The following is a 13,205-nucleotide window of genomic DNA, read 5'->3' as shown; positions in this document are numbered from 1 at the left end:
CAATCAGAAGAAAAATTTGATCATGTCTCTTTGCTAGATTTTTATAAAACCTATCTTCCCAGGGAAAAATATCCTTTGCTTCACAATCACGTTTTATTCATATCATTGCATTTTCTTAGTACGTACATTTGTGAACAACTATTTTCAAGAATGAAGCATATGAAGAGTAAAGTTAGATCAAAATGTTTCTGAGGAAAACCTTGAGAGCTCACTTCCATCGAACCAGGCATTGATGCATTGGTTTTAAACTAGACCAGATATCTCACTGGTTTTGTCTTTATGCTGCCCTCTTTTTTTTTTCATCATCATCAAATTCCCACCATGTACCCTCAAGGGGTGTACAGGATATGATAGTACTACATGAAAAAAATTACATCATTACTAACTTCCTATCTACAATTTTCCTCCAAATCAGTCTGTTACTTGTCAAGACTCCAACATTATCAGATCTTATATTTCTATCGTCTAAGGCACTTTGTACCGTATCAATCCACCTATATCTTGGTCTTCCTCTGGGTCGTTTTCCTGCCAACCTGGCAGAGAATACTTGTTTTACTAATCTTTCCTCTCCCATTCTGTTTAAGTGACCATACCACCTGAGATTAGCTTTGCTAACGCATTCCTGGATGCTGACAAGGTCAAGCTCTTTCTTAATATCCTCATTTTTAATATGATATTGCCATTGATGCCATCTGTTCATGACTCTAATTTTTCTCAGGACTCATATCTGCGGTCACTAGTCTTTGGTCAAGTGTTTTACTTCTGACCCAGCTCTCAGATCCATAAGTTAAAACTGGTTTGAACACTGTCTTGTATACAGCTAATTTAGTGTTCCGACTAATTTCTCTCTTATTCCATATGAATTTATTCAATTGACTTCCTACCATACCAGCTTTGCTGATTCTGTTGTCTATTTCGATATTTAATTTACCATCTTCAGTAAAAATCGTGCCTAAGTAGCTGAAATGTTTCACTTGTTCCACAGGTTCTCCATTCACAACACAGTTGACATATTCAATGATTCTGCCTATTTTCATTGTCTTTGTCTTTTTATTGCTGACCATCATACCATATCTATTACAGCAGCTATTCAATTTAGTCAGAGAATCTTGCAGACTTGTAGCGGATTTATTTAGAAGTATAACATCATCCGCATAAAGCAAAGAGCTGACATTAACATCTCCAATTTTGATATCATGTTTAATACCACTTTCCTTCATAATGTGATCCATATAGATAATAACAGAGGGGATAATGTACATCCTTGTCTCACACCAGATTTAACATTAAACTATCTTCCTGTACTTCCTTCAATTCTAACTGCTGACTTACAACTCAAATAAAGACTAAGTATTGCTTGATATAATGCCCCATTGACACCATATAACTGTAGCATATTGAATAGCTTCTCTCTTGGCCCTTTGTCATATGCCTTTTCCAAATCGACAAAACTTAAATACAGATCTCTGTTATATTCCCATGCTTTCTCGACTATTTGTTGTAAAGTGAAGATCTGATCCTGATAGCCTCTATTTGGCCTCTATTTGAATCCAAGCTTTTCTTCCACAATTCTTCTCAACCGTTTCTCAAGTATACTTGCATACTCTTTTTTTTTTTAATGTTACAATAAAAAATTTTAAAAAATAAAGGAAGTTTTGTTACATTTTATATATATATATATATATATATAATGTCTAATAAAATGTCTAATATAGTAAATGTGTGTGTGTGTGTGTATATATACATATATACACATTTACTATATTAGACATTTTAGATGTGGCCCAAGACAATTCCTCTTCACTCAATGTGGCACAGGCAAGCCAAAAAGTTGGACACTAATGCCATCTACTGCCTACCACCACTAGTATTTTCACAGACAATCACAAACATCCATGCCTACGGCAGGATTCAAACCTGCAGCCTTTTGGCTGGAGAGCGGATACACTAACCACTCGGCCAACCAGGCTGACTCTTATTACTTGTAATCTGTAATTCTCATTAGAATTACATTATCCACCAAGATAAATATGGATGGATTTCATGCATATATATCTCTATGCATCCATATATATAGCTTTCTACAACAAATCAAATCCATATTTGGTATATGGATGAATTATATCAGTTTATGCTTTGCCTGCATTTATTGACATGCATACGCATCAAGGCTGCTGCAGTGGTTAATTGAAGAAACACTAATTAATCATTCCAGTATTTTTTTTGTATCTGCAAATCACAATCCACTAACTCATAATGCTTACACATTTTTTTTTTTTTTTTGCTAATTTTTCTTACTGCAAATAAATGTTGTTACCTTGGTTTATTATAAGCTGTCCTTGGCATTTTTACATAACTTCCAATAACAGAAACATTGAAAAACAAATAAGAAGAAAGCTTATTATTCTATTAGGTATAAACAACTCAATAGATTAAATTTCATGATACTATCTATAGTAAATTCTTCTGTTATATTTCTACCAGGAGTTGGGCATGATTATTGTTTTGGTTAATTTAAATAGGCATGCTTCTCCACATTGAAAATATTGGCCTATATTTCTTAACTGCAATCTAGCACTCCCCCCCCCCCCTCAGCTTTCTACAAATAAATGAACTAATATATCTGCCAGTGATACAAAAACAAAACATTGACACACTGAAAAAATTGACAAAACCACAAAAATAATGAAAAAATAAAATAACAAACAAGTTAACTCTAAAAATATTAATACACATACATAAAACATCTGTCTAAAAATACTCCAACATTTTAAATTCAAACAGCATGCCATATCACCCTGTAGCGAAACAGAAATACCTGCACCAATAATAGAAATGCAAGTACCAAATGCAAGACACAAAAACATACTACCAAACACCTCTGGCCTGCAGTTTTAACAGCTGACTTGACCTTCTAAAGTCAGTGAATCAAACATACCACCTCTCGAAAAGCAGAGTAACACAGCTACTAAGAGACAAACACGTCTGGCCTTGCTTGAAAGCTAACCCAACCCATACCAATACACTAAAGCCAATAACAGAAAAAGTAGCACAACAATCTGGCCTAATGTCCAATCCTCACCTTCTCGTGGTGCACCCTCTTGGGTATCTACCTGGATACTGAACAAACGAGGATGGGCTGCCAATTTGGGATTTAGCCAACCAAATTGTATTCTTATTGGCTTAAACCAATATAGAAAATGATGGTACAACATGACAAAATTTCATGCTGGCTGGGGCGTTGCCCGGTTAAACAAGGCCACCGTTGTTTTCACCAGGGCAAACAGCAAAAAGTCAGCTACTGGAACAAATCTGAAAGCACACCCCCAACTCAACATCACCAGAGTTAAAGATCAGTACTATCAACATAAGAAGCCTGAATGGCAAAGAAATGGAGCTAGCTGAAGAATTAGATAAGTACCAGATCGACATAATAGGGGTGACTGAAACAAAAAAGAGAAAAACTGGTGAGATCTTTCTGAGCAATAAATACAAAATGTTATATTCAGGCAATGACAATCAAGGAAAAGAAGGAGTAGCCATAGTATTCAACACAAAATATGAGGTTAATCTTCTTGAATGGCAAGCAGTCAAGTAGAGTGATGTGGGCAAATATCAGAATGGGGAATTGGACAATGAAACTTATTTGTGCCTATGGTCCCACAGAAGGTTCTACTAAGGTAGAAGTGGAGGAATTTTTTAATGCTTTAGAGAAAGCATCTGACACAATGAAAAAGGAAAAGTTGGTCCTTGTTTGGGATCTAAATAGCAGAGAAGGTAATGATTGTCAGACATACAAAAATATATTGGGAAAATTTGGATAAAAGAGCAAAGCTAATAATAATGGCAAATACCTGTTGGATTTCTGCTCAGGACATGGACTGGTTATTACTAACACCATGTTCCAACATAAAAATGTGCACAAATTCACATGGAGAGAAGGGGCAAGGAATAAGAAAAGTCTCATTGACTATGTTATTGTTGATAGTGATGTTTTCTCCTTGGTGCAGGACACCAGAGTGTACAAAGGATATGAAATTGGAAGTGATCACTATTTAGTCTTGAGCAGGATAAAATTGAATTTCGTACTGAAAAGAATAACACGTGAGAAAGTTTTAAAGCAAATAAAAGTTGAGCAGCTGTCAGATGTGAACTGTGGACTAAAATACACAAAGATTATTGAAGAAAAAATGAAAGAGTTTGAGAACAGGAACCAAACCCTCGAGATTCAGTGGCAAGCCTTGAAGAAAACTCTGATTCATTTAGCCAGAGAGGCATGTGGTGAGGTTGTCTGCAAGGATAGAAAATTAAGAACTCCATGCTGGACACTGGAAGTTAAAGAGGCAGTGAAGGAAATGAAGGAAGCATATCAAAAGTTCCTGGCAAATAAGTCAGCTTTTGCTCTTATAGAATACAGAGACAAATGTAAGAAAGCGAAACGCAGTGTAAAACTAGCTAAACAAAAATCATGGGAGGACCTTGGCAAGAACATAGAAAATAAATATCAAGGAGGTGGTAAGATATTCTGGAGGTTGTTGAAGAAGCTTAGAAATGGAGGAAAGAGTACTGTAAAAGGAGTTAGAGATGATAAAGATGACATGAAAACAGGAGAAAAAGATATCTTTGAAGTGTGGAGCAATTACTTTGAAAAATTGCTAAATGAAACAAGCAATGATAGCACAGTAGTAAAAAAACACTGACCATGCATACAGTCAGGAATACATATCCACCCTTGAAGTAGAAAAAGCCATCAAAGGCTTGAACTATGGAAAGGCAGCAGGAGTAGATGATATTCAACCAGAAATGCTGAAGTGTGGTGGTATAAAAGTCTTACACTGGCGGCTGCACTGCATAGTTCAGAAAGCCTGGACAGAGGGACGAATTCCTGATGATTGGAGTAGAGCTATAATAGTACCCATATATAAAAATGGAAATAAAACTGAATAAGAGAATTACAGAGGTATTTCCCTACTGAGTGTTCCTGGCAAGATCTATGCAAGTGTACTCTAGAAATGGTTGAGAAGAATTGTGAAAGAAAAGCTTGGTGAAGAACAAGCTGGATTCAGGCCAAATTGAGGCTGTCAGGATCAGATCTTCATTTTACGACAAATAGTTGAGAAAGTATGCGAATATAAAAAATATCTATATTTAAGCTTTGGCGATCTGGAAAAGGCATATGACAAGGTGTCAAGAGAGAAGCTATTCAATACGCTACAGTTATATGGTGTCAATGGGGCATTATAGCAAACAATACTTAGTCTTTATTTGAGTTGTAATTCAGCAGTTAGAATTGAAGGAAGTACAGGAAGATGGTTTAATGTTATATGTGGTGTGAGACAAGGATGTACATTATCCCTCTGTTATTCATTATCTATATGGATCACATTATGAAGGAAAGTGGTATTAAACATGATATCAAAATTGGAAATGTTAATGTCAGCTTTTTGCTTTATGCAGACGATGTTGTACTTCTAAATAAATCTGCTACAAGTTTGCAAGATTCCTTGACTAAATAGAATAACTGTTGTAATAGATATTGTTGAAGGTCAGCATTAAAAAGACAGACATTGAAAATAGGTAGAATTGTTGAAAATGTCGTTGTGAACGAGGAACCTGTGGAACAAGTAAAACATTTCAGCTACTTAGGCACGATTTTTAGTGAAGATGCTAAATTAAATATGGAAATAGACAACAGAATCAACAAAGCTGGTATGGTAGGAAGTCGATTGAATAAATTCATAGAATAAGAGAGAAATTAGTCGGAACACTAAATTAGCTGTATACAAGACAGTGTTCAAACCAGTTTTAACTTATGGATATGATAGCTGGGTCAGAAGTAAAACGCTTGGCCAAAGACTAGAGACTACATATGTGAGAGTCTTGAGAAAGATTAGAGGCGTAAACAGATGGCATCAATGACAATATCATATTAAAAACGAGGATATTAGGAAAGAACTTGACATTGTCAGCATCCAGGAATGCATTAGCAGAGCTAATCTCAGGTGGTATAGTCACTTAAACAGAATGGGCAGAGAAAGATTAGCAAAACAAGTGTTCTCTGCCAGGTTGGCAGGAAAACGACCCAGAGGAAGACCAAGATATAGGTGGATTGATACGGTACAAAGTGTCTTAGACGATAGAAATATAAGATCTGATAATGTTGGATTTTGACAAGTAACAGACTGATTTGGAGGAAAATTGTAGATAGGAAGTTAGTAATGATGTAATTTTTTTCATGTAGTACTGTCATATCCTGTACACTTCTTGAGGGTACATGGCAGGAATTTGATATTGATGACATCATATCCATGTTTAAAAAATGAGTCACATCAGGTAATGGGAACATAAGCCTTTTAAAATATATAGTAAACAGAGAGAGGGAGAGAAAAAAAATACTTACCATAACCACTGCACAAAGAAAAATGAAAAAAAAATTAACATGTTCATCTTAAAAATTTAACTTCAATCACTAGCAAAAAAAAGAAGGAATAAAACAGCACATTGAAAAAAGAAACGGTAGAAACAAGATAACCTCTAAAAAAATAAAATCATAAAAACACCAAAACATGCCCAACAACCATAACAAAAAATACTACTGTAATACAACAAATTAAAAAAAAATAACAAGAAACAACGATTCTTGACCTCAAAATCAATTGTTATTACCACCTCAGTAATGATATTGGAAAGCAATTAATAACTTCACTACCAGTGATTTAACAGTTACCAGAGAGAAGTTCTTTTGTATACTAATACCTATGTATCCTCATGGGATGCACAGAATACTGTGATAATGCCGTGTGATAAAGTTTACATTATTACTGCCTGTTAATTATTTTCTTGCAGATTGATTGGTATGGGTTTTGATCTGTAAGGTAATATAGTTATATTTTAATTTTCAGTTTTCTAGACATTACTAATCGCATCAGTCCATCTAGATCTTTGTCTTTTTTTTTTGTGTTAATCACTTCTCTCTCTGTTGTGTTAAAATGATCATACCACCTTAGATTAGCTCTGGTTACACATTCTTGAACAATGTCAAAATCTTTTCTAATATTGATATCTTAATTTTTATTATTCCAGGGATATCATCTGTTCTTGTTCATGATGGGTGGCTGATGGACAGTTATCAGAAGTGGTATGTGGGGGTATAAATCTGCCAGAATTAAGATGACCAGTCGTGTGCCTGAGGGATCACTGTTGTTTAATCCACATATTAATGATATTGGGTAAGGTCTGACAGGAAGATGTTCAATTGTTTGCTGATGATACAAAGATAGGGCAATCAGAGATGGTAATTTGAACAGGCTTGAAGTGTGGGCAAGTGATAATGGCTATCAATTCAATTCAATGTTAGTAAGTGTCAAGTTATGCACTTTGGCATAATGAGATATTCAATAGCATATATTGGTAGGATTGTATTAGTCAGCTAATATTGCTCCAATGAAAATAAGCAAAAGAAAAAAGATTTGTTTGATGAAGAATGTCCTCAAGCAATAAGAAAAAGAAATAAAGCATATAAAGAATTTACTACAAGACCAATACTAGGAATCAAGAAAGAAAAAATATAAGGAACTGAGACAAGAAGCAGATAAAATCTGTCAAAGGAAGAAAAGACAAGCCCTTAATGAAATGATATGCACAATAAAACAGGAAATGAAGAACAAAGGAAATCTTAGGCAAACTTATAATACGATTAAGCAAATTAAATGATGATATAAGCTAGGGCTAGATATATATAGAGATGGACAAGAAAACACATTAACAAACAAAGAAAGAGTAAAAAACTGATGGAGAGAATATTTCCATGAATTACTGAATAAAAATATTAACTCTGCAACTCAAAATTGTATACCAACTAATGTTGAAGAGGATGATTCTGTAGCGCTACCATCAAGGCATGAGTTTAATGATAGACACCATACTATACTATATAATATATACTATATACTATATACTATATGAGTTTAATGACTAACACCATACTATACTAATAACATAATCAGGAACAACAATTCCCCTGGGAATTGCTGGCCTGGTTGGCCGAGTGGTTAGCCTGTTCACTTTCCAGCCAAAAGGCTGTGGGTTCGAATCCTACTGTGGGCATGGATGTTTTTGATTGTTGGCGAAAATCTAGTGGTGAGTGGTAGATGGCGTTGGTGTAGATGATGATGGTAGTTACAGTTGGTGGAGCAGAGAATTTTAGAGTAGGTGCCCTCCCTCGATGGGTCTTTGGACTTCCTGGAGGTGTCATGTAATAATAACAATAATAATTTTTCCCATCCAGTGGTATCTTATCTGTGTGTATACATACATACACTGCCAATTAAGTGTTTGTCTAATTTCTTTCTTATTCCATGTAAATTTATTTGTCTGGCTTCTCACCATATTAACTTTTTTATTCTATTACCTATTTCCATGTTTAATTTACAAATCCACACCAAATTTTGTACTTAAATAGCTGAATGTTCATTGAGAATGCAGGCAAGGTCTAATCATATTCCTAGTTTGTTCCTTTATTGCAGTTTTTCATACTAAATTTGATACAGAAGTTATTCAGTTTAGTTAAATAGTCCTGATGACTAGTAGTGCATTTATTTAAGGATATAAATAAGATATGCGTAAAATAGAACTCAGTTTTGCATGTTTGTAAAATCAGCTCTCTGCTTTCAAATATGTAATTTTGATATCAACTTTAATGTCACATTCTCTGTGCTGGCACTCACACATAAATGAATAACAATGTGGATATGCATCTTTGCCTTATCTGATGTTACATTAAACCATCTTCTACTTTCTCAACTCTAACTGCTAAAGTGCAACTTAGATATAGGTTACATATTGCTGTATGTCTCATTTACACCAAATAATTGTAGTATTTTGAATAGCTTTTCTTTTTCACTTTATGATATGCTCTTTTCTTGATTTACATAACATAAATCCAGAATCTTGTTATATTTTCATGATTGCTTCACTGGTATCTTTCTTAAAATGGAATTTGACCCTGATCTCTCTCTCCATGTCTATGGTTGTTCTTTCACAATTTTTTTAGCTTCTTTTCAAGTATGTTATATAGATCTTATCTGGAACAATGCTCTATAATTCTCATATACTGTTTTGTTATCATCATCATGAGGTTTCTGATATGTACCCTCAAGGGGTGGGTGTTCAGGTTACTATGACAGAACTACATGATTAAGTTTACATTATTATAAATCTTCTATCAACAACTTTCCTCCAAATCAAAATGTTAGATATGACACTCCAATAGTGTCATATCTAATATTTTGGGCTTCTAAGGCATTTTTGACTGAATCAATCCACCTAGAATTTGGTCTTCCTCTGGATCTCTTTCTTGCCATCTTGGCATCAAACACCTGTTTTTCTAACTTTCCTTACCCATTCTATTTCAGTGGTCATACCATCTTAGGTTAGCTCTGCTGACACATTCTTGAATGCTAATAATGTCAAGTTCCTTTCTAATATCTTTAGTTTTAATATAATTGTACCATTGATGTCATCAGGTCGTTTCCCTAATTTTCTCAGAACCCTCATATCTGTCTTTGCTAGTCTTTGATCAAGTGCTTTATTTCTAAATTAACTCTCAGGTCCATAACTTAAAACTAAGTTATGGATCTGACTAGTTTATAATAGTTTGAACACTGTCTTGTATACTGCTAGTTTGGTGTTTTGGCTAATTTCTCTCTTATTCCAAATAAATTTATTCAGCTGGCTACTCACCACACAAGCTTTGCGTATTCTGTTGTCTATTTCCAGATTTAATCTGCCGTCTTCACTAAAAACTGTGCCTAAATAGCTGAAATATTTTACTTGTTCTATAGGATCTCCATTGTAACAAAATTCCATTTTTAATAGTCCTATGAGCTGTACTCCAGTCATGGAAAATGGTTTACACCAAATAATTTTTTTCAATTATTAATTTCAATTTCAATTGAAATTAACAATTAAAAGAAATCTTTCACTTAATAATTTCAATTTCTTTGTAGTGAATTATTGCGATTAAATTTTTATACTTCATAATTTTCCCCAGAACTCTAAATAAAGTTTGTGAACATTTATAGTTGAGTTTCATGTTGCCTTTTCACATGTCTGATAACTTTTTTCTTCTTTCAGTGCTTTGCTTCTTTCATTAAGATGTGCATAAATTTATATGTAAATTTATGCACATCTCAATGTTGAACTGGTATTTGTGATGAGTAGTCCATGTTATGGACAGTAAATCCAGCAGGCAGTGCCATAACTGGGCAAGTGCAGCGGGTGCACAAGTACAGGGCCGGACAAAGGAAGCCTGAAATAGGGTGGAAAAAAATCACTATTATATTTTAATTTTCAAATTTTAAATTTTGCCACTGTGGGGTCCGATTCTGTAACTTTTTTTTTTTTTTCAAAAAAAAAAAAAAAAAAAGAGGCAAAAATAAAGTCTTGCACAGGGCCCATGAAAAAGCTAGTTATGGCACAGCTAGCAGGTATTGTCATTATTATATTAATCAACTCTGCACATTTGCATCAGATTTCACCAGAATATTTCTGTAGTTTTATGATTCATTTTTTACTGTCATTTCTAAAATAATCAGTTTTTATATATAGGAATACATAATGAGTCACGTGTCTGTCATACAGTATTCTTTTTTTTGTATACAGTATCATTCATTTTTTTTTATTAAAAATAATGAACTATGATCTTTATGAATCATTGTATAATAAGATATATTTTAATAACATATTTGTCTTATTGACATTTTTCAATGAATTTTTCAATACAGTAGTTAGTATGACATTTTTTTAAAATTTATATGGTTATTTATTTTCAGGCTGTTTTGCTATACACTGATTTTCAGTGTTTAATATAAATAGTTATTTCTTAAAGAAGAATGGTTGGCTGCAATGATTCTCCATTGTCTACTCCACCACCACATTTTCCACCACTGTTGCATTTTACTTCACTGGGACCAATGGGAATAAGATATAATATCAACTGTACAGATAACTGTTCAGGACATGGGGACTGCTATGATGGAATCTGTTTCTGTGAAGTAAGTGTTTATAGAACATTGATTGACACTTGCTGTTCATTTTTAAATTATATATTAAGCTTCATTAAACTTTGTTTATAGAATTGCTATAACAGGAATAACTGTTACACTCAAAATGTGGTAGTTGTTCAGTTAAGGCACTGTAAAATGCTATTTGAGATATTTGTACAAAGGAACGTTTTTGGGTCTGGCATTTAAAAAAAAAAAAAGAGAGAGAGAGAGAAATATACTCACAGAATGGTATCATGGCCTGCTACCTCATGCTCTTATGTTTTGAACTGAGTTATGTTGAATGCATTATAACGTGAAATATGACAGGATGGTAGAGTTAGTATTTTTTCTTTCTTTCTTTTTTTTTTTTTCATACAAATTCCATCCATGAAAGGCTGTTAGCCTATGGTACATTAGGACTGTGGGTTGGTAAGAATTGGATGATCCAGAAGCTCAACTGTAGTGATCAAATGTGGAGTTCTTTTATTTTATTTTTTTTTCAAGCCACTTCAACCATCCAGGTAAGCAGGGTGCACATCAAGTAATGAAATTCATCTACCATTTAAAAACATTCACAGACCATCATGCCCACAGTGGGATTTGAACTGACAGTCTGTTTGAAATGTATGCATACACTAACCACTCAAAAAAAAATGTGATATATATATTTATTAGTTTATTTATTTATTCATATGGAGTTTCCTCCCTTTTCTCCCCTGTCCCTATTGGGGCGAGTTGAGCCCCCTCATGGGGGATAAGTATTTATGGCTGTAGATCCGTGTGTGTTCATGGGGCCGGTTTGCCTGCTTGCGGGATGAAAAACCCCAGATAAACTCGGGGGGGGGGGGTGAACCTTGCTGTCCACGCCCAAGACTGGCTAACTTGGCTATGGCTGAGAAAGGTCCTTAAGCTCCTCATGTCGGCGACAGGAATCGAACCCAGGCATATGGTTGCGAAGCGCAAAGCCACTAGGCTAACCGCGCAGGGGGGGGGGGGCTATTTCAAAAGGTCTCTATACACTGCACTACTGTTGTCAAAACAAACATTTACAGGTATGTATTTCCTGGTATGTTCCTGTTTTGGCCTCAGACCTCTGTTTGTCTGAGATAACCTCAGATAACTCTGAGAGGTATCTGAACATTCTGGACAATGCAATACTTCCTACTTTGTGGCATTTCTATAGAACTGATCATTGTCTCTTTCAGCAAGATAATGCACTATGTCATAAGGTTGCTGCTCTGTGTAGTTTGTGGACATGAATGTCACTACACTTGACTGGCCTTCACAGAGCCTAATTTCAACCCTATTGAACATCTGTGGGATGAACAGGAGCATCAGGTGAGGTCAAGGGACATATTGCCACAACAGTCCAGGATCTCGTTATATGCCTACAGGAAGAATGGTCCAAAATTCCCATTGATAGTTCGTGACATTGACAGTGATATATCGTATGCTTGTGTTACTGGGTATGCCCAGTAGGATTGCTGCAGTCATTGCAGTGAAAAGAGGTCCTACATTTTATTAAGGTGGGTGCCATGGCTCTTTGTTGCTCAAACTATAGTGTCTGTTGACTGTGTGTGCATGTGTATGTATATATGAAATCAGTGTGCACAGTCTTTGAAAGATAGACCTTGCCAAGCAATCAGCAATTATTATTATTATAATCTCCTGGAGGTAGTAGATTAATAAGAGGCTCAAGAATGTGAAGAGTCTGAAGAGGCCTCATATTCTTCACATTCTTGATACATTTTGGCAATTTGCATTTTATTCCCACCACTTTTCATGTAAAAACTCAACTACTACTCACTTCCTTGTCAAAGTACAATTTCTAGGGATATAGCCTCTTATTCTTCCCTTTTTCTTTCACTCTGTATAATCCCTTCTGTATTAACCCATTCAAATCCTCTCACCAACTGTATCATATTACCTCTCCTCTGCTTATTCACTGTTTTGCAATTTACATTTCCTGAACCTCTTCTCATAACCAGTATTCCAGTGTCCTAATATTGTCATAATTTCTCATCTGTGGATCTTCGCAAGTTTTCTCATCTCAGTATAAACTGTGACCAATTTAACCAATTTTGTTTACAACTATCTCATCTTTATTGCAAGCATATGCCTAGATCTCCTAGAGCACATTTTCACCTATATATACTTCAC

At 34.8% G+C, this 13,205-nt stretch overlaps 1 protein-coding gene across 4 annotated transcripts in view; it reads left to right on the top strand.

Moving 5' to 3' along the window:
- The window catches only part of LOC150098421 (uncharacterized), a 215,367-nt gene that overhangs the window by 99,768 nt on the left and 102,394 nt on the right, over nucleotides 1-13,205 (top strand). For all 4 annotated transcript variants that reach the window (XM_090404580.1, XM_090404581.1, XM_090404582.1 and 1 more), the window contains exon 2: nucleotides 10,833-11,054. In XM_090404580.1, the coding sequence (XP_090260706.1) occupies nucleotides 10,893-11,054 (162 nt within the window). In that variant the 5' untranslated portion in view covers nucleotides 10,833-10,892. The remainder of the gene's footprint in view (nucleotides 1-10,832; nucleotides 11,055-13,205) is intronic.

The sequence above is a fragment of the Typopeltis vanoorti genome, chromosome 15 (assembly GCF_054136105.1).
Source record: "Typopeltis vanoorti isolate ZY-2024b chromosome 15, IOZ_Tvanoo_1.0, whole genome shotgun sequence".
NCBI lineage: Eukaryota > Metazoa > Arthropoda > Arachnida > Uropygi > Thelyphonidae > Typopeltis > Typopeltis vanoorti.
This window is presented reverse-complemented; position numbering and strand designations above follow the sequence as displayed.